Source organism: Bombus pyrosoma, linkage group LG6 (assembly GCF_014825855.1).
Source record: "Bombus pyrosoma isolate SC7728 linkage group LG6, ASM1482585v1, whole genome shotgun sequence".
Classification (NCBI taxonomy): domain Eukaryota; kingdom Metazoa; phylum Arthropoda; class Insecta; order Hymenoptera; family Apidae; genus Bombus; species Bombus pyrosoma.
In genome coordinates this window covers 2,503,585-2,531,062 of record NC_057775.1, presented here as the reverse complement: position 1 = coordinate 2,531,062, position 27,478 = coordinate 2,503,585, and the positions used below count along the sequence as shown (strand labels likewise).

General features: G+C 33.4%; 5 protein-coding genes across 11 annotated transcripts; 2 read left to right on the top strand and 3 right to left on the bottom strand.

The window, feature by feature from the left end:
- Positions 1–2,184: 2,184 nt before the first annotated feature.
- Positions 2,185–5,360, bottom strand: LOC122568524 (nuclear transcription factor Y subunit gamma-like). Of its 3 annotated transcripts, none has more exons than XM_043728350.1 (6): positions 5,187–5,360; positions 4,888–5,020; positions 4,340–4,807; positions 4,091–4,264; positions 3,839–4,008; positions 2,185–2,829 (listed from the first exon to the last, which is right to left on the bottom strand). In XM_043728350.1, the coding sequence occupies exons 1-6, from the start codon at positions 5,207–5,209 to the stop codon at positions 2,724–2,726; spliced, it is 1,074 nt and encodes a 357-aa protein (XP_043584285.1). In that variant the 5' UTR covers positions 5,210–5,360; the 3' UTR covers positions 2,185–2,723. The 3 variants fall into 3 exon arrangements, with proteins under 3 accessions (XP_043584285.1, XP_043584286.1, XP_043584287.1); XM_043728351.1 differs by having other exon boundaries at positions 2,185–2,776; XM_043728352.1 differs by having other exon boundaries at positions 2,185–2,773.
- A 58-nt stretch (positions 5,361–5,418) lies between these two features.
- Positions 5,419–12,238, top strand: LOC122568525 (TATA-box-binding protein). 5 transcript variants are annotated; one of them, XR_006317102.1, is made up of 9 exons: positions 5,471–5,624; positions 6,727–6,817; positions 7,275–7,416; positions 10,697–10,904; positions 10,980–11,086; positions 11,266–11,509; positions 11,594–11,792; positions 11,878–12,020; positions 12,106–12,238. XR_006317102.1 is itself a non-coding variant. In XM_043728354.1 (8 exons), the coding sequence occupies exons 4-8, from the start codon at positions 10,806–10,808 to the stop codon at positions 11,952–11,954; spliced, it is 726 nt and encodes a 241-aa protein (XP_043584289.1). In that variant the 5' UTR covers positions 5,419–5,549; positions 6,727–6,817; positions 7,275–7,416; positions 10,697–10,805; the 3' UTR covers positions 11,955–12,238. The 5 variants fall into 5 exon arrangements, 4 of the variants coding, with proteins under 4 accessions (XP_043584289.1, XP_043584288.1, XP_043584290.1 ...); XM_043728354.1 differs by having other exon boundaries at positions 5,419–5,549; positions 11,878–12,238; XM_043728353.1 differs by having other exon boundaries at positions 11,878–12,238.
- LOC122568523 (intraflagellar transport protein 52 homolog) lies at positions 7,499–10,590 on the bottom strand. The gene is made up of 6 exons (XM_043728349.1): positions 9,901–10,590; positions 9,598–9,815; positions 9,410–9,518; positions 9,021–9,303; positions 8,694–8,942; positions 7,499–8,620 (listed from the first exon to the last, which is right to left on the bottom strand). Exons 1-6 carry the CDS (start codon positions 10,038–10,040, stop codon positions 8,351–8,353), a joined length of 1,269 nt encoding a protein of 422 aa, XP_043584284.1. The 5' UTR covers positions 10,041–10,590; the 3' UTR covers positions 7,499–8,350.
- A 338-nt stretch (positions 12,239–12,576) lies between the features above and the next one.
- On the bottom strand, positions 12,577–15,382 carry LOC122568526. Its single transcript, XM_043728358.1, has 5 exons — positions 15,230–15,382; positions 14,523–14,606; positions 14,046–14,400; positions 13,388–13,578; positions 12,577–12,988 (listed from the first exon to the last, which is right to left on the bottom strand). Exons 2-5 carry the CDS (start codon positions 14,592–14,594, stop codon positions 12,917–12,919), a joined length of 690 nt encoding a protein of 229 aa, XP_043584293.1. The 5' UTR covers positions 14,595–14,606; positions 15,230–15,382; the 3' UTR covers positions 12,577–12,916.
- LOC122568412 lies at positions 14,603–26,276 on the top strand. Its single transcript, XM_043728112.1, has 3 exons — positions 14,603–14,677; positions 21,232–21,671; positions 22,155–26,276. The coding sequence occupies exons 1-3, from the start codon at positions 14,603–14,605 to the stop codon at positions 26,101–26,103; spliced, it is 4,464 nt and encodes a 1,487-aa protein (XP_043584047.1). The 3' UTR covers positions 26,104–26,276.
- The last annotated feature ends 1,202 nt before the right edge of the window (positions 26,277–27,478 follow it).

Sequence of the window (27,478 nt, the reverse complement as noted above, 5' to 3'; positions counted from 1 at the left end):
TACATAATAACGGATAAGTGCAGCAGGATCGGATAAGTATGTTTAATCTGACCGTTGTTTTACAGTACACTGGATAACAGGAATCTTTACCGAATTTCAGGTCGATCAAAGACATACTTTTCTTAAGCATCCTCGAAGAACATTTGCATGGAAAGTTCGTCTTATTAGAAATAATTTTTAAATATACGCTTAATTACTTTTTCCCCTAAATAGGTATTGTTAATCTTCTACTTAGGATATTTAAATGTTAATTTAATAGTTCAAAAGTTAAATAGATTATGAATTACATCACAGTAAAATCAAAGCACAATAGTATCTTCTATAAAATATATTCCCCCAAAATTTACAAATTAATAAATTATAGATATACTTATATAAATTTATATTTTTATGAGTATAATTAAAATAATGAAATATCTAAATGAAGAATTGTATTACTTACTAAATATTATAACGGATAGTATACTCTAAATATTTTATTTGTTTTTGCATATTACATGTACATTATAAATGTATAAAAATCCACAGTCTGCAAGTTAAATTCAATTGACGTTAACCAATCCACAGCTTATGTTCACAAAATAATTCCAGCGTCGAATATACCGTATCTATGTGCCGATAACAATCAAGTCGTACAGCATCTCTTAGAAGAAAGAAAAAGAAAGAGAAAGAGCTACGTAACCGTGCGCCACGGTGGCCCACGGGAACAAATGCAATATAACTCGCGAAGTGTTACGCGAAATGGATGTCGTCGAGTTTCCCCAAGAGTCGTTCGACAGAGATCGAAGGTAATAAAGAGAGGCACGTAAAGGAGACATGGCGTCGACATCCTGTGGGTTGGTCGAGGCAGTCGTTGCCTCAGCAGAGAAAAAGGAGGCGGTATGGGGGTTAGTACGTTTATGATATAAAGGCACCGTGATGCCATATACGCCTGCGAGGAACCCTTGTGTACAGATAAATAAGACGGCGTGCAAGTAAGTACGGTGCGAGTCTTGAAGTATGCGGGAGGCTTGTGGTCTATCTCTCTACGTATAAATGAGTATGCTCCAATGTGCGCGTTCGACCACCCAAGGGTGTTCACACTGACTCCAGCACTCGAGGAAAAAATGTACGAGTACGGGTTGGAGTATTTACTTTTGTCAAGGCCCAGGTATGTACATATGCCGAAACAAACTGACTTTCGCCGGAGAAGACTCGATTGTCCATTTCGGCAGGCATATTAACGAAAACCTAATCGCTCTTGTCTTTTCATTGGTAACAAGGGTACGCCTTTGTGAGAACTAGTTCTTTTTAGTGAATAGGAGCTTAATTTTATCTTTTTCTATAAGAATTTACAAGAATATTCTGAGAATTGTGATTACAATTGATGTGATAATTTTTAAATGGACCAGAATTTTGTGTTGTTGTGTTGAGTATTGAAGAAACTTAAAATTGTAATTTTATGTAGTATCAAAGTTGATTAACACACCATATGAAAAAAAAAGAATTGCGAGGAAAGAATAATTATTGACAAGTTTCGCAACTGAAGTTCATTGAACTTTACTATAATTTTTCTTTTTTATAGAAAAAGTTTATAACAAGTGTCATAACGCAGTACTGTTATAATTGCATTACTAATAAAAATTTAAAAATAAACTTGATATACATATTTTGATTGTAAAATATATTTACGTGTGTATAAGTGCATCATTTTAGATGAAATATTAAACACAAGGAACTGCCATAAATCTAGTTTGGAGAAAAATGTGAAAGTGCCTTTCTTCTTTTTTCGTTTAAAAAGGTGGTCTTTTGTTTCTCGTCGAACGACACATCTTCACGATAAGATCCTGCTAAAATAAGTGCACACACGTGTAGAGATCCTGCGGGTGAGTTCAGCCCCAGCTAAGTAAGCGAGATATTTCTTTCTCTTTCTTGTGTATGTGTATGTGGGGGTGGGGTTCGAGCGCACACACATTGGTAGATTCGTCTAGGTAGGTATGTATGAACGTATGTTAGCTTATATTGGGTGTGCAATTCGAAAATGTCAATTCATGTTGCGGATATAATTTACTACTTCGAGAGTAGCCAGTTAGAAAGGCAAAAGTTTTACGATTATACGTCCTAGAAATCCCAGAATTAGTGACAGCAATAAAATTGTTCGTTAAGAGCAGAACGAATGGAAAATTTTGTCAACGTTGAAAAATCTTTTCAAACATAAATAATTTATTTGTCTTATTTGATTTTTTACAAAAATTCGATTGAATTTTGTTGTATAATATTTAATACGTACGTTTAATTAATACGTTATGGTGTTGCTATAATTCGCAGTATCGGAGATTAAGTCACGAATTTTAAGCGCGCTTGCGAATGTCGCACTTAATTAACAGGGTGAGCATAAATCATAAACGAGATGGCAAGCTAATTTTCGGACACCCTGTGTGCATGTAACGCAGGCGCAGGCAGCTGTCACCTTACACCCATGGAGGAGGCATGGGCTGCGGCGGCCATTCTCAACTTATCTCTAGGATCTTTGTAAACATGTCGTGAAATCCGAGTATTCAAGCAGTGGCGTAGATCGCGAGGTGGAAGGACCCATCGAAGCGTTCTCGAAGTAAGAATTAAAATCTCCGGAGAGTACGTTTGAGACTGCAACATTGCGTGCACGAGGTTTCCCTGGCAACCAGAACCATGGTGGCAACGTCTCTAAATGGAGCACGTCTTTGTTCCGTGCTAATAAAAGGACTTCAGGACGTGCCACCATCCTCTTTACCCTCTTCCTCATCTCCTAGTCTTCCTGCTTGGGCAATCATCCTTCCGTTATTCTCCGTAGTGATGGAAATATTCATCAAGCTACAATAATTTGATAATGATAGTTCGATATTTTTGTTTTATGTAACAATGATCTTTTATGATTTCGGAAATGTATAATAAATTTCTATGTAAGCATTTTTCTGATGCGTTTTGCCAATATTTGGTCTTTAATCTTTTAATTACGAAGATATATGAATTAATGATTAATATTTTATAATTTAATATTAATAGAATTATATTTATTATAGTAATGAAAAATAACTAATTACATATAAGGAATTTCGATTTTCTAAACTTTGTCTTATAGCATTTTTAAATTACGTTATATTTATGAAATATTTTCCTAGATTATATTGTATGATTGAGCAATCAAAAATTATTTAATGCAATTTGCAAGTGGATAAATTTCAATATATTTATAACTATGTGACGTTTCGGAACTGTTGAAGGCTCCGAGCTCAAGACTTGCCAGACAAGAACCGCAGCAACGTGAAACATAATACAAGTTGCACCAGCCAGTCCTAAGCTCAGCCATGCGAAGCAGCCAGCGGCTAAGGAACGCGACGTACGAATCAGATTACATCTTACGTTGGCTGCTTATCTTTATTCTTCACTTTACTTCGCTTCAATTCACTTCATTTCGCTTCAGTGACAATCCTTCGATCGGCATCTTATAACCGCTCCGCGATATATATTCGTTCTTGAAAACAACTCTCCAAGTAGTTAAATGATCACAAAATTTCACTTTTATCGAAAAATGCTTTAATTGCTAAGTTTTAAACCATATAACACTTCTGGTATAAGCTTATAATTTTAAACCCATCTAAATGAAATATATAGATTCATAAATTTGTTAATATTTAATTTTGTTTTTACGATATCGTGGTTTAATAAGGAAATAAGTTATAAAACGCTCTTTTTAGGAATAATTTACAAAAAATTTTATTCCTTACCATACAAGCTTATTTTTATTGTTTCATCGGGTTTCTTTGTTTAGAATTATATAGTACTAAATATTAAATATTCCTTAAAATTAATTAATATTTACTCATTGTCAGTCCCGCTAGCTTGTAGAAAGACGGGTGCTTGAGCACCTTGCGCAACCTGTATCAGTTGAGGTTGAGCTTGTATAGGAGCAGTTTGAATTATAATTGGTTGGTTACTTCCACCTTGTACTTGCATACGAATCATCTGAAGTTGCTGAGGCGTTAATTGTATCTAAAATCATAGATGAAATTGAATAAATGAACATATATAGATTAATAATAAACTCGTATTAGTCACTAAAAAATATACATACTGGTATTTGTTGAATTTCTCCACTAGGTGTTACAATTTGTTGTACAATTTGTATTCCCCCAGTTTGTGTTGTAGGTGTTTGTTGAGCTTGCTGTAATTGTATAATCTGTTGACCTGATGATTGTTGTGGATTTTGCACTGTTACTGTTTGTGCTGTACTTGCAGTTGTACTTTCCTGTAATTAAAGTATGCGATTAATAAATATAATTTTGTTTAATGAAATCAAAATATTTTACAAAAAGATATATACCTGTTCTACAGGGCTACCAATGTTGATTGTTTGTATTTGTCCAGTAGAAGGTTGTACAATTTGTATAGGTTGTGTAGTAGCGCTGCTACTTTGTACATTTTGGTTGGCAGAGGCTTGTTGCTGTGCTAATTGAAAGTAGTAATGTACTTGATCTGAGTTCATAGAAGTACGAACTGTACTTTCAGTTTGTGCTTTACTTTGTTTCAATTCATCTCTAGGCACTATATCAATTAGAAAATCAAATTGATCATACTTAGTTATTGCCATTGCTATATCATTTCTTTGGAGAGTACGTCTTTTATTATCTTCTGTATGTACCCAGGCTCTTAATGTTAGTTCATGTATAAAGATTTCTGCTGCTTTAGAGAATAACATAGGAGCCTCAGCGCTTATCATCTTTACATCACCATCCAGTTTCATTATCTTTTTTATCCTAGCCAATGGCAATGATTGTGTTTTTAGATCCATCTATGAATTCAATAGTAAAGAAAAATATAAATATGTAATAATGATATTATAACATATATGATATCGAAATTGTTATTTACCGTGGTAATTTTTTTAATTTCTTCTGTAACTTTAGGCCAAAACTGAGTTAAAGCCTGTTGAGCCTCAGAATTACCAGGTGATGCAATTTGTAAGTCTCCATTTGAATCACCTTCAACTTCACTATCTTGGTTGCTAAATAAGTGTATATGAAGTAATAAGTAATACACTCATTTATATTACAATATTATAATATATTTAATATACAATACACTATATGTTTATAAAATAATGTGTTACTTTTTTCTTACAAAAAAGAGCCACATAACCTAATAATATACAAATAAACAGTTTTACTTACGCATTTACAAAGAATACCGACATCCTTTATAAATATTGTTGAAATGATATCAAACAAAATATTTCAAACTATGAAAATCATACTGTCGTTTAAAATTAACACTATGTAAACTACAAATGTTGTACTTTGTTGATTCTTAATAAATTCACATACAATTATTATTTGCACCAGTGATTATACCGTCATGATAATCAATTTTATTTTACTTTGAATTTTAGTATATCGACGACAGATGGCACTAATGTGCAGATTCATGGTTTGTGTATATATTCCTAGACGAGGTGTTAGGATGCAACATGGATTTATTTCACATACTTTGTTTGTTGTGTAGTTTTTAATTTTGATATTTGTGCACAAATGAGGGTAAAATCATTTAAATATGAAACCTTATCTATTTTTAAAGTTCGTTATACACTCCTCGTCAGAAAGATAACCCAAGTATGCTATCTTTAATTTCTCAATGACGCATGTAAAGTTTTTCGTCTGTAATGTATAATATCAAAACATGAGCTCAGAATATGCGGCTTGCTGGAATAAGTCACAATGTCGTAGATGTTTATATACAACAAAGAAAAACTGTTCCATACTAAGGTCAAAATGATAACATACTCTGTTAATATGTTTAGAAATTGCTCAGTAGTTATTATTATTTTTATTTCAGTCCATGCCTTTCGGCTTTAGACGAACTTTCGATTTACATTTCTTACACTTATTTTGCTCTTTGTATATCTACCTTTTATCTACTCTATTGTATTGCACTCCCTTAGCTTATTCTTACCTCTCACAGCTAAAACTAATGACTAAAAACTATTGCAACTTATGACTACACATTATTGTCACTTTTGGTCTTTTGCCTCCTTGCTGTGCTACGTTCTTGTCTTTCCTCCCCGTCTTGTATTGCCCTCTATTATTACTTTTAATTCCATTAGTCCTTCTCCAGTCTCATTCAGTGTTCTTTTCATGTTTTTTGGTCTTCCCGTTATTTCAGATTCTTCTATTACATATCTCAGGTCTTCTTCTTTCCTTTTACATAGTCTGCATCCTTTTTTCCCTCTTCTTTCCAGTATTTCCTCGCTTTGGTCTCGTTTCCACATCTGAATCTGGCTAGAATTTTCCTGTCCTTCCACTTCATCCTCCCTTCCAAGTACTTTGGTATCTCATCTTTGGTTATTTTTCTGTAATGTCTGTTATATTTGGATTCCCTTATCCTTTTCCCCCTTTCTTCTGTTCCTCTCTTCCTTCTTTCTTCTATAATTTGGTTTGCTGTCAATCTTTCTTGCTCTTCTCTTGCTTCCATCTGTGTCCCTCCATTTTACACCTCTTCTAGTCCCTTCTTTCTCTTTCTTGCTCTTTTACCAATTCCTTTTTCGATTCTAGGGTTTTCTCCTCGTACCTTGCTGCTCTTTTTAATGCTTTTTCCTTGATTTCTTCTAGCTTGCACTCTTCTATCAGTATATAGTTTGGTGTTGTCATATCTAAACCTAAGATCCATTTCACGTATCTTCTTTTTATTCTATCTAGTCTTTTTTCCATGTTCCAGCCCCATACCTCTGCTCCAAACAGTGCGAAATTGCTCAGTAGTTCATGATCTATCAACGAGTAAAGATTACAATACAATATTGTATAAATTTGTAAGTATGGGACGCGGAAAAAAAATTAAATGTTAAAATTAAAAATTAAAAATTAAACTGAAAAAAAGCAAATTCTTGAACTAAAACAGCAACAGTTATCAGTAGCAAAAGTATCGAAAGTAATAAAAAGAAATCGTAGAGTAATACACAATTTCTTAAAAAATGTTGAAGATCATGGCAAAAAGAAAAGTACTGGTCGGCCGTCATCGTTATCCGATCATGATAAGCGAGAAATTTTGCGTGTAGCTTCCAACTCGCAGTTAACAACGGAGCAAATAATGGAAAAATCTAGTTTTAGTGCCAGTGTTTCAACTGTTTGTCGAGTTTTACTATCTTGCAAAGATATTAAGAGGCTAAAATTGAAAAAGAAACCTTCGTTAACAACGAAACACAAAGCAGAACGTTTACGCTTTGCAAAATGCATTGGAAAAAAAATGAAGAAGGGTACTATTTTCAGACGAAAAAGATTCAACTTGGATGGTCCTGATGGGTTCCAATATTATTTTTATGACACGAGAAAAGAGACAATGTCAGCAATTCGACGACAAATGGGAGGAGACAGCGTGATGGTTTGGACCGGCATCGGTTATTTCAGTAAGGCAAGTATCAAGTTCATCGATGAGAGAATGAATAGTGTCTGATACTTAAATTTAATCAAAGAACAAATAAATAATCATGCAGAACGCATTTCTGGACCTGATTACATCTTTCAACAAGATAATGCACCTGTACACACATCAAGGTTGATCCAATCATATTTTAATGAAAATAATATATCTATTTTGCCGTGGCCTGCACGCTCCCCGGATCTTAATATTATTGAAAATTGCTGGGTAGAACTTTTTCACGGAGTATACGCAAATGGAAAGCAATATCAGAATTAAAAAATGCAATTGCACGCGAATGGGATACGTTGAGTCAAAATTATATCCAGAAACTATATAAATCGATACCAAATCGTATATTAGAAGCAATAGAAAATAAAGGGGGATGTACCCATTATAAAATAAGTTATATGTTTGATAAGTAATTATTGTTAGTTACAATTTATATTGATTATTATTTTCTTATTGTACATGTGTTATCATTTCGTTTTTAAAACAATTTTTTTTGTTACACACGAAACCTCATAATGTTCTGATATTATACGTTACAGACGAAAAACTTTACACGCGTCATTGAGAAATTAAAGATAGCACACCTGGATTATTTTTTTGACGAAGAGTGTAATATGATTATTAGGTATGAATAAATAGTTAAATCATAAAGATTAAATCAAAAAATTCAGTCATACCTTTTTTTTGATGTTAGGTTGGAGGCTAGGTGTTATAAAGTCAATAAATATGTATTGCTCTAATTTTTACTTTTATGAAATTAAATTTTGCAATAAGGAAGAATTAAATATAATTAAAGATAATTAAAAATTTTAAATAGTAAAAAATAATCTCTCAATTGTATATATATATATATCTGTACATTTGTATTATAAAAGTAGGATGAGAAATACACAATATATACAATTTTCTAATATTCTCATTCATGCATAGCTTTGTAACTACAGATACTTTGAAAAACTGCATTTAATACTTCTTTAGCTGTATGGGTGTCAGAAGTACTTATTCTAACAATACTTCCAAATTCACGAATGTAATGATCTAATTCTACGTCTTTGGATAAAGTTTTTGTTGCCATATATTTATTTGTTAATTGTGATAATTTCAATAAATCAGAACTGAAAGCTTCATCTAAATCAAATAATTCCAAAGCTGGTGGTGGTAATTCTTGGAAACTTGGTGGAAATACCTGCATAAATAAATTTTTATGTCATAATTCTTATTTAAGATGAATAATTAAAATAAACAATGATAGATTTTACCGAAGCTTGTGTGGCTGGTAATGGGGCCTCAAAATGTGGTGGAATTAGACTAAGTGGTTCATGTTTTACACCAAGCACTTCATAAGCCTTTATACAAACTGGTATCATGTCTAAATTTATTGAATAAAGATGATGTTTAAATAATTTGGTATAATCACGAGGATTATCCATTATATCCATATCTTGAGTGCATACTTTTGGATTATCAGCTTGTTGTGTTATATCTGGTATAAAATTATATTCCCAGAACTACATAAATAATATTGTCATTGATAACTATAAATAATCATTTTAGATTTCAGTAACTATTGTAATATAGAAACTTACATCTATATCATCCATTTGAGATTCTTTGATTACAATATCTTTTGATTCAAAAAAGTCAAAGATCATTTGTCTTAATGAATCATTTTTTTCTTTTTCAATATATGTATCAGTTAACATTCTTGAAGAACCTAAAACAAGTAACTTTCCACCATTGCGTTCATTATAATGAAAAGCAGAAATAGGTCTATTTGTTGGAATTGCTAGTGATCCGCTTGATAACGCAACTATTGATGGTTGTACTACATTTAAAGTTGCACCATATGGATACAAAAAATTCATATCTCTGAAATAAGATAAATTAAAAATAAATTATTATTATCATTTCTGTGTAGTAAACCAATTAAATGAAATAAATAAATCAAACAATATTTTGTATTTATGTGATTTACATGTATTCATTGCTATTTCTTAGAAATATAGATTTATTTGACATTCCTTGAGAAATTAAACATTCCTTTGGATGCATTGTTTGACTGTAACTCATGCGTATAACACTATCTAAAAATTAAACAGTAAGCAAGAGTACGTAAATTTTTTTTCAATTTCACTTTCATTTAAGACTTTTACAATGAAATACCATTGTTCACCATTATGCCAAATTCCTCCAATAAAAAGTTTACATTAGTATTTGATTTTTTTTCACCACCTTCGCCGAGCATAACTAAAACATGTCCACCAGAATTTAAGAACGTTCTAATAGAATTCATTTCTAATTCTGTAAATTTATTTCGTGGACCAGGCAATACTAATATTTTGCACGTCGATAACAATTCCTCTGTTAAAATATCGTTGTTTCTGAAATATAACAATAATTGTTAAAGGTATCTTGTTTTTAATTAAATTAAAGTATAATCACAATATATAAGTAGTAATGCATTACTCGACGAATTTCCATTTTGATTTCAACTTCCTTTGGAGTATTTTAAATTCTTCGTTCATTTTCCTTTCATTTTTTGACGCATCAAAAATAATGACATTTAAATTATTGTTGCTATCACTGCCGCCAAAAATTGAGCTCATAGTGATTGTCAGCCTATTATTATGAATCGAATAAGTATCAATAAATAAATTTCAAAACGATTCTTAAACTCCCTTTTACCCCTTTTATTATTAATCAAAGATTTAGTTAGAATTATATGCTTATATACAATTTCCCGTTGTTAGTGGCAACCAGAAACATATCAAACTTTTAAATGTAATTGGTTGACAGTATAGATATACATCAGAACCGTATATATTAAAAAACATTGATTTTACAATGATTCATAATATTCTGTTAAACAATTAAACAATAAATATAAAAAAAATGAATCTTAATTATTTTTATTATATTTAGAAAATGTTTGTAAAATTATTTTGGAAAATATAAGAAAAAGGAAGTTCAAGCATTTTAAGTTATCCATATTTTATAAAAAAATCATTCGACTTAGATTTAGAGGGAAACTAATTTTGGAAATGATATTAAAAATTATTTAGAGAAATAGGGAAAAAATTCAAACACATCTAAATTAAAAATAAAAGAGTCATTTATTTTTTGTAATTTACAATTACGAGCAGATTCACAGGTATTTTACAAATTGCATATGTATGTATGTAATTTTAGGTAATACATATGTAAATACGATAAGCTTCATGAATGGACAAAATGCATCTAGAGATCAGCTGATTACATGTAGGGTAGATGGCGTCTTAGGTGACAGCATAATTGTGAGCAGTGTTCGAAATGGTTGGTGATCCGCATGATTGTGGGCATTTTGTATTCATTTAAGAGTTAGCTCACGCAAAATGACTGCGATTGTACAAGAAGATAATGAGTTAAAGAGGTTACTCGGTAACCCTGCAAAAAATGCTGGGGAGGATAACTTGATGGGTCCACCGCAGACGGTAAATTAATAAATATGCTCATACAGTGTGCACTTGTTTTTGTATTCTTCTTTTTACTCTTATATTTTATTTCAGACTAATGTTCCGCGACCAAGTACATCACAAAATTTGAACCCCCAATCACTGATAAATCCAATGACTCCAGCTAATAGTACAAAAGAAGTGATAGAACCATGTTTACAGTAACATAATTATTACAATTATAAATTTTTCCTATTTTCATAAAAATTACCTTTTATGTGTGTGAATAAATTTTATAAGGGATAAGTAAATTTAATGTCCCTTAAATGAACATGATTATTATTTTATTTAAAATTTAAAAATAGATATATATAGCGAAACATTCTTCTTTTTCTTTTAGAAATGTAGTTTCTACAGTCAACTTAGGCATAGAATTACCACTTATGTATATAAATACAAGGACAAGAAATTCTGAATATAATCCAGCAAGATTTACGGGTTTAGTCATGAGAATTAGAAATCCTAGAGCTACTGCATTGATTTTTCATTCAGGGAAATTAGTGTGTACAGGAGCTAGATGTGAAGAGGACTCTTTTCTAGCGACAAGGAAGTTCGCAAGAATAATTCAGAAGCTAGGTTTTACAGTAAGAAGTATTATATAGTGTACGTTGAATAGACGAAAAAGTAATAAATTAATAATGTTTTATTTTTATTATATGTTGTTGCAGGTCAAGTTTTATAATTTTAAAATACAAAATATAGTTGCTACATGTGATTTAAAATTTCCAATTAAACTAGAAAATTTAAATCATATGCATGGTCAATTTTCTAGTTATGAACCTGAGCTTTATCCAGGTCTTATATATAGAATGGTATCGCCAAGAGTGGTATTGCTTATATTTGTAAATGGTAAAATTGTATTAACAGGTGAGAATGAATTAAAATTTTGCTTTCTAATCATTCTTCTTTTTTATTATTAAGACCATTCTAAATACACATAATAACATTTTAGGAGCAAAGAATCGAGCTGAACTGCAGGATGCACTAAACAATATATATCCAATACTGAAAAGTTTTAGGAAGCAATAACAGAATTTTCAATATTTTAAGCTGCTTTTTACGTTAATATACGATTTGTATGAGGACAATTCAAATGTACTATACATTAACTGATTTAATTTAATTAAATCAAATTGATGTAACTTATTAACTTATTTATTAATAGTGAATTATATTGCAGTGATGCTTCTTGTTTGTAATTATTGAAGAAACTTCAATAGATCTTGTGCAGTAAATTAATTGTGTAATTTATATAAACACTGTACAAATGATATAACATATAAATATATAATATGTTAAATTAACACTCTTGACATAGTTTACACATTTTGTATGTATAGAAATAAATATAATATATCAGTTTAAAATACGTATATGCTTTTGAGTATTGTAAATAATAAGGATAATACCTGATTTTACATTACTGTGAAAATAAAATACAACTGATAAGTACATAATACATTTATAAAATTCTTATCTTACCAGATATAGCTCAAATGTATGTTATCGAAAAGAAGATATTACAAATATATTTTACAGATAGATCAATTATCTAACATTTATAAACATAATTGCCAATACTTATTATCTTGAGAAACAGCAATAATATTCTAGATTCTAGAGAATTTGTGGATTAATAGAAATTTAGTAATTTATTTTTAGCAGCAGAATATATATATTTCTTAAAAACATAACACATTTAGAATATTTAATATATCTCTTGTTTAATATATATATACACTGATTTGAAGTCGTTACTCTGCATTAAAATTAGTAATATGATATTAAAATATTTATGTAATTTTATTTAGCACCAGGTTTCCAGATTATGTAAAATCTGTTCTAGCTGCAGATTCATTTATGCTTCTCTGTGTTTTTGCTTTTACTGAATCACACTTCCGACTGAGGATGTTTTTTGATATATGTTAAAATACTGTAAAGTTTCGCAATCCTTGCATCTTAATAGTCTCCAGTGGAATATACCCGGTATTTTAATAGACGACATTTAAACCTTTCTTCGCCGCGATCGGCAATTTTTCACCTCGGAAAAACGGATTTTCTTCCTGAAATAATATATTAAAAGTTATATAAAATCTATTACCTACATTGGTGTGTAATTAACCGAAAATTAAAATAAGAATGAAACTTTAAATAAAAGATATAACTCAAATTAAAAGATTAAAAGTTTAATTTGAAAAAGCAAATGTTGTTTATTCTTTGTTTTAAATATATTTACAATTTATTACTTTCTCTATTTCGAACGTCGCATAAAATTCACTCTTTTTACAATTTTGCGACGAGAGTTTATTATTTCTAGGTGCATTCAAGATAGAGAAAACAAGGATAACGATTAAAGAAAAACTTAGAGATAAAAGTTTAGCGATTATTTAAGGGGTTTTTCATTATCCTTTTATCGCTTTGATCAGATAATTCAATTTAAAAAAATTAAATATATCTCTTACAGCTTGGAATTGATCGACGATTTGGTTGAAATTAGAGTTTGGGATATGCATGCTTGGCATACTGTTGCTGTTTGCGGAGTCAACCGGACAATCCAACATGTGTTCCGTGTCACACATACAATCTTGCGCGCTTTGATAATCCCGGCTGAATGCCGCTGTATTTTCGAAATTCACGATACAATTATTTTCACCTGAACAATAAATATAATCCGATTAGATTTTCTAACTAATATAAAATACATCATATACATTATATTATAATAAATATAATATATAATATTTTTAATCATAGCTCTATTAATATAAGTATGAATCTCGTTGACTTTCACTAACACTGCTATGCTCCTCGAATATTTATGTTCCAATTCTCTTTGTTTTGACAAACAAAAAGACTTTTAACATTTTAAGTAAAATTTTAGCACAAAATTAAAGCAGGAAATTATGTACTATCTATAATGTATTTTTCATAATTTCCTCAAATTCAAGAGATCTTTTAACATAAAAGAAACTCGATTGAGTTGATAATGATCCTGAGGACGTAGTTGGGTTAATCACAAATATGTTAAATAAATTATATCGGTTACTTTCGGAAACGTTATAAATTTTTTTTACGAATTATTTATACTATCGCAATCTGGAGAAAAAACCAATCACTTACTCGTATATCCAACCGGACAAGGATTCGGTGGTGTGCAATATGCAGGCAAAGCATTCTCTTTCTCATCCTTGATATTCTTTATGCTTCCAGGTTTAATTCTCTGTCTATCATCCACCTTATCGTTATTATTGACACGTTGGTGACTCCATAACGTGCTATGTTGCAAATACTCCTGATCGCGAATGCTAGGATTGGGGTTCAAAGTGTCTATACCATCATAGTCAGCAGGTAATTCCATAGGAATTTCTTTCGGTTTGTCTTGATATTCCAGATAAGAATCTGCTGTATCCACCAGTTCGTTTCCCATTTGATTGATCAGTTCTCGGAGAAGAGTATCAGTTAACAATTGCTCTTCCTAAAATTAATGGATAAATAGTAAATTAGTAAATTAAAGGCGTAAGCTATGGAGTATCAAGTAAAAAGACTTTGATATATGAAGTATATTAAGAATAAGTAGAATTATAGGCAAGATGTTACCTTAAGTGGCGGAGACAAATATACCGATGCTTGAACAGTAACAGCCACGGAAAGAAACAGGACCCAATACATTTTGTGTGATGGCTGGAATAGATAAAACATGGCAATTAGTATCCTATATGAATGAAATGTTTGAGTTAATATTAATAAGTAAGGTAATACTAATAAATATTTGGATTAATTTGTAACTAATTGTTTAGAATGGTTGAGTGGAGAATGATCTGACATTTTTCATTTCTAAAAATAAGTAGGATACGTCTTCAACTTTAGTTCCTGACTTCTGAATCACTCTAATGTAATTAATAGTATATACATATAAGTAGTGTTATATAAGAAATGTTCAGTTGGACAATTATTCGATTTGAATCTGTCACAAAGTACGTTCTTACAATAATTAAATACCTACCAAAATCAGTATACGTATCACTACATAAGAACAAAATAATTTTCCCTCAATCTTCATTCACACCAATTAATTTCATCTCTAAAGACCAACAAAACATTTACATATAATACATTCAATAAAAAGTAACAACGCTATCGATCATCAACTCACATCAACCCAATTTCGAGGAAATAAGCCACCTTTCTCAGAATTTCCATCATTATGATTTTCAACTTAGCTTTTTCGTCCAAATATTCCAAGTTGTCTCAAAACGCATAAATAAAAAAGCTCCTTGAGCAAAGTAACGAAGAGCAAAACTTACCAATAATCGTGGAATAATCACAAGATGGGACGACGAAGAGATTCTCGAGTAGATTTCGCGAGTGTTAGAGTTCGGATTCGGGAGTACAGGTATCTTTGCCAACCGGAAGCGGCGCTGTGCTCGTGCGGAATCGTGGTATTGATCCACGCTTTCCACGCCGTCCCCCCCCCCCCCCCGATTTCATCAGCCACTGTTCCACCTACGATCCTCTTTTGCAACCCACATTCAAAAAACCGAGTTACGAGCAAAGGTCGGCCCACAACCGGCCCTCGTGACGTGGTTTCTGCTATTAAGGATGAGAGTCTGTGGCTCACTGGCTCCATGTTAATTCCTGGACCAGACCGAGGTATTCTCGTCGTTCGATGAATGAAGTGGCTACGCATGGAATTTCAGACTCTGGAATGCGCAAATTTTTGGCAGCCTTTTGGAATTTTTCTCCGGGTTTTAGTATTTTCTTTTTGGTGTGGGTGTTTAGAGGATTTTTATAGGTCGTGGCCTCGTCGTATTCTCTTCTTCGGTATCGATATTTGCATTTTATTTATTGACTCGTTACTATTTTAATGGTTCTTTCTCTACTATTACTGTAAAGAGAGTATGTTTCAAAATTTGTATAAGGCTTGTAAAAAGAAAACCTCTTATTTTTATTATTATCCTTTCGGTTAGTTTTTAAACTCTTTTTGAAAATTATTTTGAAGATAATATTTTACTTAAGTTTCTGTAAGATTTTCGGAAGAAGAGTAACGAGTGAAAAAAATAAATAAAGAACGTTGCTGTGACAAGAATTTGAGGCAAAAGTTCGTGAAAAATTTTTTGAGAAACGTTGAGAAGACGAAATCGATGTTGCACAGATGCTAACGCTTTCATAGAACACAGTTGATGGAAGGACTAAAATGTAAAATGGAAACGACGACATCGACAAGGGCTCAGAGATCAAAAGACCCCAAGCATTCATTATGGTCGTATATAAACGTCCATTAGTAATTGTCTCGCTTTGCATACTTCCAATTCAATTTCTGAAATCGAATTGCTACCGTGTTTCCGCGTCCACCAACGAAAATTACCTTCTCTATTGAATCATGTTCTCGCGCAAGAGGAACATCTCGTCTTGTCTATAAATCATTCTGTTATAGCGAACGAATAAACCGCAGACTATTTGCGTTCATACGAAATTTGCGAATAGTTGCATACTTGTAACCCAATATGTATAGTCTTATCGTGTACTCGAATTTGATTGAGAATGAAGAATTTAATTAAGAATAGTATAAGATAATTAAAAATTCGTAAAAATACGATTATAATTATTCTCTATCTTATATTATTTAGTGCAGGTTTATACGTACGAACATTTGGAATCTGATGTATTTTTTCATTTTAAAAACTAAATTTTAAAACTATTTCTTATGTATTTTTAACATTAGCTTTTAATCGTTGGACAACTGTCTTTGTCAATTGGTTTTTTTATGGTTAAGGAAATTTTATTTTCTAATTGATGACATATTTTAATGCTTATTTGATTTAATAAACGCGGCACGCTCCAGTAATTGGATCAATAATTTAGGAAACTAATACCTTGAAAGTAGGTTTTGATAAACGACTTCTTTTATCCATGTTATGTGATCATGTATTTATATCTATATTTTTATAATCTATATTTTTCTCTAAGAAATTTTTTTTTAAATAATAATTAACTAATTTATATTAATAATTTTCGAAAACATAAATCTTGCTCTTACTATCTATTGAAAGATCTTTATATAATTTTATTTTATTTATTTTATAGTCATCTGATCTACTAATAATCTTATAATCCACTTATTATATTTTGTATTATACCTTCTGGAAAAAATGTCGGAAATACACAGAGGAGGGAAAGGTGTAGGAAGAGAAGATTACCTGTCTCTAAGAAGATAAAGGAGATGAACGAAGAATTATCTTATTATCAGATACAACTTCTTGTATCTTTAGTTATCCCTACGCTCAGTTCTTTCTAGTTGACAAATTTATCTCACTCGTTGCTTATATTTCAAAAAAGTAAAATTATTCAAGTTAATTATACAAAAAAAATGTAATCTCGTTTAAAAATGAAGAAATATAGGTCTAAATTTGTTTCTTATTCTTTACACAAAATTGTATATTGTTAAAATTTTATGTCACGAATTGTTAAAATTAGAATGGCAGTTTGCTTATTATTTCGTAGATTAAATCATCGTTAAATTATGAAGGTAAAATTTTATGAAAATCAATTTTTACGATGACATTAACGATAAAAAAATACAAAGAAGTGTTTTCAACGTGAGATTCGATATCGAATGGTTCGATAACTCTGCAAATGTCTCCCTGCTGGTGCGTCAAAACGCATGGGGCTCGTCACGTACGTCAATAGAAATGTTATCGGCAGTTAAATGACCAAAACGTACGAGGGATGCGCGTTAATTCAAGGGATGACTTTTTATTTCCATCCATTTCCCTGTCACGAATATTATGCTCGATATATATCTATGATATATTCTTCGTCACGAAAGGGTAGTTTTATGTCTTCTTTCGTGCACAAGTTGCGCTTCCATCCATGTTACTTTTGAACATGTGTAACAGATTTTATTTGATAAATAAAATGGAAGTGTGCGTTATGATATCGAACATTTATGACGTGGAATACTTCATGCTGCAAATATTTGCGAAACGGTAAAAAGTAGACGCGATGAATATTTTCTATATTTGCTAGTATTGACAATATTAACAATTCTGTACGTGCTGCTTATTTCATGTTATCGGCGGTCCTCGTGGTAGCGTAACGTGTTAACACATCGTTTCATGATTTGTTCACTGCGAATAATCCAGTTTTTTCCAAGGAGCGTGGCGTTTGGTTGTTTCCTTCTGTTTTTATTGTTTAAAGTCATCGACTATCAAGGTTATTAGCGACCACTGTTTTTGTTAGAACAACGCATATGTATAATTCTTATTTTTGCTAGAGGCCCATAGCACTCTAACGTCGCTAGGAAGGTGTCGTTATTCAGACAATGATCGTGATACTTTGAGACGCGTTTGTTATCAATAGCCTACGAATTTTTATAGTCATATTTTTGAGGATATAATTAAGAAGGTAGAATCTCGATAGAAAATTCTTTTATCTAATTCTTTTTTAATAAATCTATTTTATTAATAATTATTAATAATAGTAATAATAATTATTAATTAATTTTTAATAAATCTAGAAAGCTAATGCCTTAATTATACTTAGAATATTTCATACATTATTTGCAATTTCGTATAAAATCATATAAATCGATGTTGGATTACTACGAGACATGAGTGCGGGTGTGTAGTATGCAACAGCAAAATGTATTCGACATATTGAAAATAAATTACCGTTAACATAAGCTGCAATATAAATAGGAGAATGACATAGCAACCATTTGTTTATTGTGATATTCTTTCCTTACGTTTTCTTACTGACGGTCAATCTTTAAGGGTTCGATCTGAAACATAAGACGTGTCTTCCTTCGATCTGGACAACATAAAGAAATAATCTTTATAAAAAACGACCATTGCATCTTTTAATCTATTTCCCATAATCAAGAATCAGTAACCTAATCATTAGCACCTAGGCGCTTGTATTCTAACGTCTCAGTACGCAGAGTGAGTAACAACGAGTCGAGAGACCTACAATTTTAGGTGGTATGATTTATCACAATATCTTTATCAATCTTTCTCTGTATGTTCAGGAATGATGTTTCAGTAGTAAAAGATCATCTTCTATACTTCTCAACGAATTATAGCTTAACATTTCAATCGAGTGTTTACGATCGCTGTATATTTAGTCGTTTTAGATTTCACGCTGATCAGTCGTGTCGTAATAGGCCAGAACCTTTTCTACCGGGTGCGTGGAGGGTAGCATTCTCGAAGAGTGGGCGGCGTGGGGTTGTTACGCTGTGTCTCGCCGTCACGAGTATTGATCTCCGTGGAGCCACTGTGTGAATGGGCTATAACCATCTCACCCTGAATCCTGGAAACGCGAATCTCCGTCCCTGTTCTGTTCTTCACACTCTTCCTTCCCTTTTGGTTCGCACACGGCTCCGTTTTATGTGGGTCGTTTCTTCGTTTCGGACTACGTGCTTGCGTGTGCTTATTCCTAAGGAACGTGGAAAGGTTCTATTTCACTTTCTGTTTCGAGCCTGACCTGTTTTTTTAGTTTCTTCGATTTCTAGTTCTAGTTTTAGGTGGCGAGTTTAGAGATAACTTTAGTTCTAAGGGCTTGTGTCTAATATCGTATGACGTTGGTGTATCTTTGACGATGATGACGTAGTCACATGTTTCACCTACATTTCACCTTTCCTGGGATCACCAGCTTCGTTTATCTTATTTTTCTGTGAATGAAGGAAAGGAAGGAGAAAAGGAAAGGAATGTACGCGAATGAAGGGGAATGACAAACGAAGGAATTGAAGGGAGGGAAGGAAAGTCATGAGGAATTCCTATCTTTGCTTCTGCATATTCCACATTCAAGTAGAAATGAATTAATGCCTTCCTAGTAGAAATTCGATGCCCTACTTCTCCGCAATCCGAACGATCTGTTTTATCATAACTCGATCGAGACATTTAACTAAAAATTGCCCGTAACTCGTCACTAAATTTTAACTAATTTTAACTAATATTTTATATTCCCTATATTAATAATTTCGTTCCATTGCTGTTCTTTTCTTCACTTAATTTTTACTTTCATCAACAAAACATCCGCCCCACTCTCTTTTTCTCTTCTCTCGAGTTCTTCATTTTTAAAGTTTTTTAAAGCTTCACGCTTTTTCAGAAGCTATCCCTCCTCGTTTCTTTGTTTTCTTCTTCGATTTAACGTACTCCGCATTTCCACCCACAATATCTGTTTGTCGGTAATTGCATCTGTCATTCGAAGCGAGGTCACTAGAAACGCTGCCGGGTTTTTTTCGCTCGTTCGCACGGCTCTTTCCTTTCCAACAGCATCCCTCCTTTCTTTCATCGCCGTCCCTGGTTTGAAAGGACCCTCGCGGAGCGGCACTTAAGCCAAAGCACATTAGCATATTTGCTCGGTCTTCGATTTTCCTAGCTGACCCTCTGTTTCAAATTAACAAAGTTAACTCGTACGACCGAAATTAGTTTATCCATAAATCTTCTTTCGAAAAATTTGTACTTGATCAATTTTCGGGCTTTTGGGACGACTAAGAAACCTATGGACATATCTCATACTACTTGTAATACTCTTTTAATCGAATCTATTAAAATTTTCGTGATATCAAGCGCTTAAAACATCTAAGTTTGTCATGTCTTATAAACTGTTTATCTTTTATGCAAGATTGTTAAACGTTATATTCTTCCATCCTAATTACCGAACAAGATTTTTCCACAGACTTTTCTACTATATCATATTATATACTAATTCTAAAGATTTCTATATTTGGTCAACTTCAAGCTGTAATTGAAGCTTTTGCATTGTACGAGATGGAAAATATCGGTTTCGAACAAATCGAACTCCTGGATCATGTGGCAACTAATTAGATATTACACGTGTTCTTGTGATACGAACGAAGGAATCACGCATGCACGATACAAAACTCATCAAACGTTTGTAGTAACGTGAAACACCATTGATCTATCGACTAACCTCATTACATTCTGTTTAAACACACTCCATACAAGTTGATTATACAAATGAAAAGAGAAACAGCGAAGATAAAATGGTATATCATATTGTTCATCCTTACATTTCTAATTCAAAATCCAAACTTTGTCTCTATAATCGAACAACAGTTCCGACCAAAGTCAACTATAGTTTAATTGTATGCACTCTTTGACAATATAATAAAATGATACAAAAATTCAGGATGAACGATTCGTCGTCGCGCGTATAATATTCTGTTATACGTAGCTGCGACGATTATAAAGGATACAATTACTGCGGTCCAATTCTTCCCAATTTTCTAATCAAAATACTTCTATACTATTTTTCTAACCATTCAAGTTCAACAATATCCTAGAATCAATCTTGCATCAGCAACAATGGAGTCCCGGGATTCGCGAAACTTGGCCCGTGCCTCGACAGGATCAAACCACTTTTGGGTCCCAGCTTGGAAAACAGGATTCGCGCGACGCTCGAGGAGTTCGTTTGCGAGTCGAACTCGGACTGTGCAAAACGATTTCCACGAGTGCAAAAATTCCTGAACATGGTCGCCGCATGGGCCGACCGTTTGGAAGTCTCTGCCAAGGACACGGATATCAGGCAGGAAATGATTAAGCACACGATCGAATTTCTGCTGAAGGATGGCCTAGTGACACAATTCGCGGATCCGGCCATTCTCAACAGAGGGTCGAATAAATTAGATGCCGATTCCTTGGCCGCCGAGCAGAATGCCTTGAAAACCATGAACGTCTGGAGGTTTATCAACGAGAAGGACTATTGGCTGTGCCAAGATTGCGCGTGAGTGTGTATCTTCACGATATATCGTACCGCGATCGAGGGAATTATTATAATCGTCTTCTCTCGCAAATGCAATTATCCAAATATTTTCTTTTAAATGTAACCATTTTGCAAAGTGTAAGAAAATAACAAGGAATTTAGAACGACCGATTTAGAAAATGATTATCTCACCATCATCGAGATCTCCTGCGTTCGTTCTGTTATCGGATGTGAAAGATATATACAGTGGCTTAGTTAGAAAGTATTCGAACACTTGTAGGAATTTTTCACTATTATACAAAACATTAAAAAATCTCATTAGCATTGTAACGAGTCTATCGACTACTGTGATTACATTGGTGAAATTTCAAATGAATTTCAAAATGTATATAATAAAAATGTGTATAAAATATACGTGTTTAGATAAATTGAATGATCATGATTTAAGGCGAGTCACTATTAAGACTAATTTATCTAAATACTTATATAAATACTATTTTACAGAACAGCCGCTTGCGTACATCCAGAAACAAGTCAACAAATTTACCAATGCAGAAAAGAGAAATCCGGCAGCGATTTAGACGTCGAAGTCGGTTCAATCTCGCAAGAATCGTCAACCGTTTACAGTAGCTGTAGAACAAACTCTATCTGCAGTTCGGTTTGCAATCGAACGATCGAAAGCACGAAATCTCAAGTAAAAATCAATTGTCGAAATTTCGAGGTGATTTTGGAACCAAATGGGAATATAGTAAACTCACGCAAAAATATTTCAAACACGTTCGATAATACCAGCTGTTGTTCAAGAAGGGAAAATTTAAAGAAGTTTGATCTGAAGGTAAAATTTGACTGTGATACGAAATTCGTACAGACTGAAACTAGTGGGAAAAATTTTAACTTTATCTTCAAAGCAAGCGCAAGCACACTGAACCCTCTAAAAGAAGCTTCTGGTACAAAATGTGATAGAAAATTCGCACAGACACAAACTAGTCAAAAAAATATAAACTTTATTTTCGCAACGAACCCAAGCACATCGAACCATCCAAAAGAAGCTTCCGACACAAAAGGCGATGCAAAATTCGCACACACGCAAACTAGTGAAAGAAATATAAACTTTATTTTCGAAGCAAGCCCAGGCACATTGAACGCTCCAAGAGGAACTTCTGACATTTCCAACTTTCCTAAGCCCTCGCCACGAAGAAAATATTTAAAAAGCTCAGACGCAAAAGCGAAATGCGACTGCGATCGAACTAAATCTGCCAAAAAGCCCAAATTAAAGATTTATATTCATAGAACAACGAGCACTAGTCGTTCTAACGTTCGAAGTCCACTAAACGTGTCCAATCTTTCGTTGCCTTGTAAATCGAGTCAGCTGATCGTTCGATTGTTCGAAGCTGACCCATCGTTATCGGATTCCTGTCTAATTTTAATGAGAAAACGATTCGAGAAAGTCATCAACAACGCTTGCTCTTGTATGAACGACATTCTGAAGAAGTTGGACGATTCAACGATCAAACAGTTACACTTGAATTGCGAGATTCGACCTGGTCGCGTAGATCTGAATCTTCTATGCAAGAATGGTGAAAGCTCGAAGATTAGATGGTTCCTTGCTCGAGTTCCGACTTGTAGCAACGTTCACAAACGCGTTTCGTACACCGGGAGCGTCGAAAGCTGCGAGAATCCGAGGGATCGAAGCGGAAAGCCTCGACGTTCGATGGAACTTTCGGTTGATGCTGGTTGCTGCGAAGATGCGGCGAAACGTGGCGGAGAATTCGAAGAACGACGCGTTGCTTTTTATTCTGTTTGCTCGAATCACAGTCTGATGGAAGCGAAACATAGCTCCACGTTGGGGAATGAAAACGAAAAGGAGGAGAAAGAGAAGCAGCTTAATCTCGCGTGGGCAGGAGAGGGAGAGAAGCAGATGGATTTCGTGCTTTCTTCGCGTTTAATAAATTCGCAGGACAAGGATACCGTGACTTCCGCCAAAACTGGTATCGAACGACCTGGAAAATATAATAATGAAACTTCTGACAGAAAAATTTACCAGTCGACGTCGTTAAATAGAGAGAAGGAAGGGTTGGAACAATGTAGAACTGAAAAAGCGGTGGATGTAAATAAAGAAATCGAAGTATGCGATGATGGATTTGTAGAAGATTCTGTACAAGATTCTGAGAATCATCTGATAGAATTATACGATATTAAGTGTGACTGTTCTCTGGATAGCTTCGAGGAAGGTGTCTTTAGGAAAGATTATTCGACAACCAGAGGCTGCAACCCTGAGGAATGTTTCTGTGATGCGTTCTGCACGAGTGATAGAATCGTTAATCATAGTTCGTCAGAAACAAAAGATTTAGATAATAAAAACACAAAAGTAGAGGGCTTCTGTCCTTTAAACGAAGACGCTTTGAAATTGCAAGTATCTACTTCGCAGACGAAAAAGAATAATTCCAAGCTAGAAGATTGTGCTTCAAAGGATACTTTCTGTTTAGGAATAGAAAGAGAAGTCGTAAGGAAGGAAGAACGTGTTTTCGAATTGAAACAAAATATTTTTCAGATGGAAAATGCATCTAAAGAAGAAATTAGCAGTTTAGGTTTCAAAGAAAAGGAAAAAGTTATTTTGAAGGTAGAAGAAAAATATAGCGCCGATTCTATTTGCGCGTTAAATTCCAGCTCCATGGAGCTTAGCTGTGATACGAAGTGTTCCTGCTGCGGCGAAGATCTTCCAAATCCTTCATCTGTCGAAAAAATTAACGTTGAAGCAAACAAACGTTCTACTTGTATTAATAAAACACTTGCTAATTTAAAAGATCATGAGACATTAAATCTCGTTGTAACAGAAAATGCAACAACTTCGGAAGCTGTGAGAGAATCTTCTAATCTTCACTATCTTGAATTTAAAATGGTTCCGAATGTTCATATTGAATCAAATACAACTTCGATTCACGATCGATCTTCCACAGTGACCGATAACAATTCGACAGATTTCTCACAAAAATGTCTTGGTAATTGCGAAAAAAATTTAATCGAGAATCCTTGCGACCAAGAAGCTACGTCTATTGATAATCCTCCAAACTTCTCGATATGTTCCAAGGTTAAGGATTCGCCGATCACTGAATCCTTGTTCGTATTCTGCAATTCGAACAAGAAACAGTTTTCTTCCACATCGAACTCTTCCACGGACGAAGAATGTTCGTCGAATGAAAATCATCGTGCAAGAAGCCAAGAAATTGGAAAGTCCAGATCGCCATGTCGAAGAGCTATTCCAACAAAATGTCACCGGAAGTCGATATACTCCATCACGTGTAAACCTTCCTATTCCATGAGAAATGTCCCTCGAGTCAATTGCGCGAAACATAGTTCGAAAGAGAAAACAAACGAGAAAGACGTTCCGATTGTTCCTCGATATAAAAATCGTCTATGGCGAGGACCGATGGCTCCTGGAAGTCTGTGCAGCTCTTTTCCAGCCATCGACCGGATCAAATATCTGATTCGTAAGAAACTCCGAAAATTGCTGCTGGAAGAACGGGACAAGGGGACCAGCACGTCGAAAACGTTTCTGAGGAACGACAGATACCTTGTCAGCATTTCGAGCGGAAAATTGAACGGCGGTCGAATAATTCGCGAGTCTTGTTCCTCGACTCGGTGCCCTTTTACTACCAGAAATCGATACGAAGCTAGAGGAGAAGCTGAGAAAACGTTCACCGAAGGAAGTTGCTTGGACAAAAATAAAAACATTTTTGGAGACATTATCAAAGCAAGATGCCAGAGAATGATACAAGGTAACGACATACTTAAGAGGATCAGGATGGCTAACGTTTCAAGGTTTCAGAAATACGACTCGAAGTTAACCGATACGCAAGATTTCATCGGCGAACGAGGAGAAACAATTGGAAGAAGCAAATGGAAGGCTAGAAACGGGGAAAGATTTCTTGTTAATTCTTCTTGGAATGACAAAGAGCAGAAGAATTGTTCGAGTATCATGTCCTTGAATTCGACGAGAGTGTTTCTTCTGAAAGATGATGGCGATCATTTTTTGGGCCAGAAGCTTGTTCGTCAGAAACATCGTGACTTAAAGGAGCAAGGCAGAATCAAAAATTTGTCTACCGATACAAAATCGATGAGGAACTATTCCAGAAGAAGTTACTATGAGCGTGGTTTCTCCGGAAGCTCGTACGAGCGTAAAGAAAATCGGAAAGGAATGGATGCAGAGGATAAGACATGCTACGACAAATTGAGATCCTTCGAGGAACGATTATCGAAGCTCGAAAGGAGACGCGACGAAGAAAACAATTTCGTCAATTTTCTCAGTGACTATGAAAAACGCGTCAATGAGCTGGATGCTGATTTCAGGATGAAATTGCTGCAATACGTGACGTTGTGCAGGAGTGTGAAGAACTCGTTAATGAAGAGGTTACGGCCTGATGACGTTTACGAGGTCAATTCGAGCTCCGTGTAGCAAAGGGGGATCGATTTAAAGTAGTTGATTGATTAATGACGCGATCGTGGTCGATAAAATAACGTGTTAAGCATCGGGTCGAGGGTAGGATGACTTTATACCACGTTCTGTATTAGGTTTTTTCTCGTTGATACTTTGTCGTGTTTAGTTGGAGAAAAATGGATTTTAGATACACTGGTGTAATATATTGTTTTTTTGAAAATATAAAAGACAGATCGAATTTTCTTTCGATTTTTGTTAGATTGTAAATGTGTCTGATTGAATATTTAGATATTCTATTTAGATTGTAAAGAGTAGTGTATATTTTTGCATTTTTGTTATACGATTTAAAATTTGTACGATATTTTAGTACGACATAATACATTTCAATGATTTAAACAATCTTACTTATATTTAATAATTGTTTGAATCATATTAGTTATAATGTGTTTTTGTCACACAAAGACAATTAACGTTTACCTTATTTTAGTCGCAAAACTTGCAAAAAATTATTTTCATACGATACTGATTGTGATAGTAATTTTTAACAACTTTAAATCTATCTTCAGAAGTTCAGTTTTATTTAATCTGTAAAATGTTACAAAATTAATTTAAAAATAAAATTCACTACACAATAACCATCTAAATGAAAGTTCAGTACAAACACGGTTCTCACGGCGAAAAAACAATTGCAATCACCATAGAAAGTAACAATAAAATGCAGAGAATCGTTCGAGGGAGAGTACTCGTTGCTGGAACCTTATCACTTACCACGATGAAAATGACAGTGAAATCCGAGTTATTTAAGGCGTGCCGGCCCCGAAGAGGAGATAAAGTATTGTAGACCAACCATTGAGAGCAGCAGCATCCCTCTAGCCAGATCGATATTTCCTGGCAACCACCAGAGAGGGTGCCCACCCCAGTTACACTGTGTTTGTAACAATGCAAGTCGATTCCTAACAGCTAGTGAAAGATTTAAGCAGTTGATATCATTGATTTTTTTTCTTATCCATTTTAATCGAGCACCTTGACGATCTAATCTGATACAACGAATTGATATATAATTTATTACGTAAAAAATTTTTAGCAATTCACTGTCGATGTTTTTAGCAAGTGTTAGTTATTAAAAATGTTAACGGTTTCAATAAGATTCAATTGTCATTCATAGAATTGCATTCAAATTCTTGTGTTTTGTAAATAAAAAGTTAAATGGTTCAAATTTATTTCGATTAATCGAATGTGGATATTTTGTTCGAATGTTGCACCTGAATGTGCAGCTGAACATTTCGAATTATACAATTTTAACTCGATAAATTTTGTTTTCAAAAAGGAAGTTCGACTTTAACAAACGATATATGTAATTATGACTGTATAAACAAAATTGTATTTACGATTC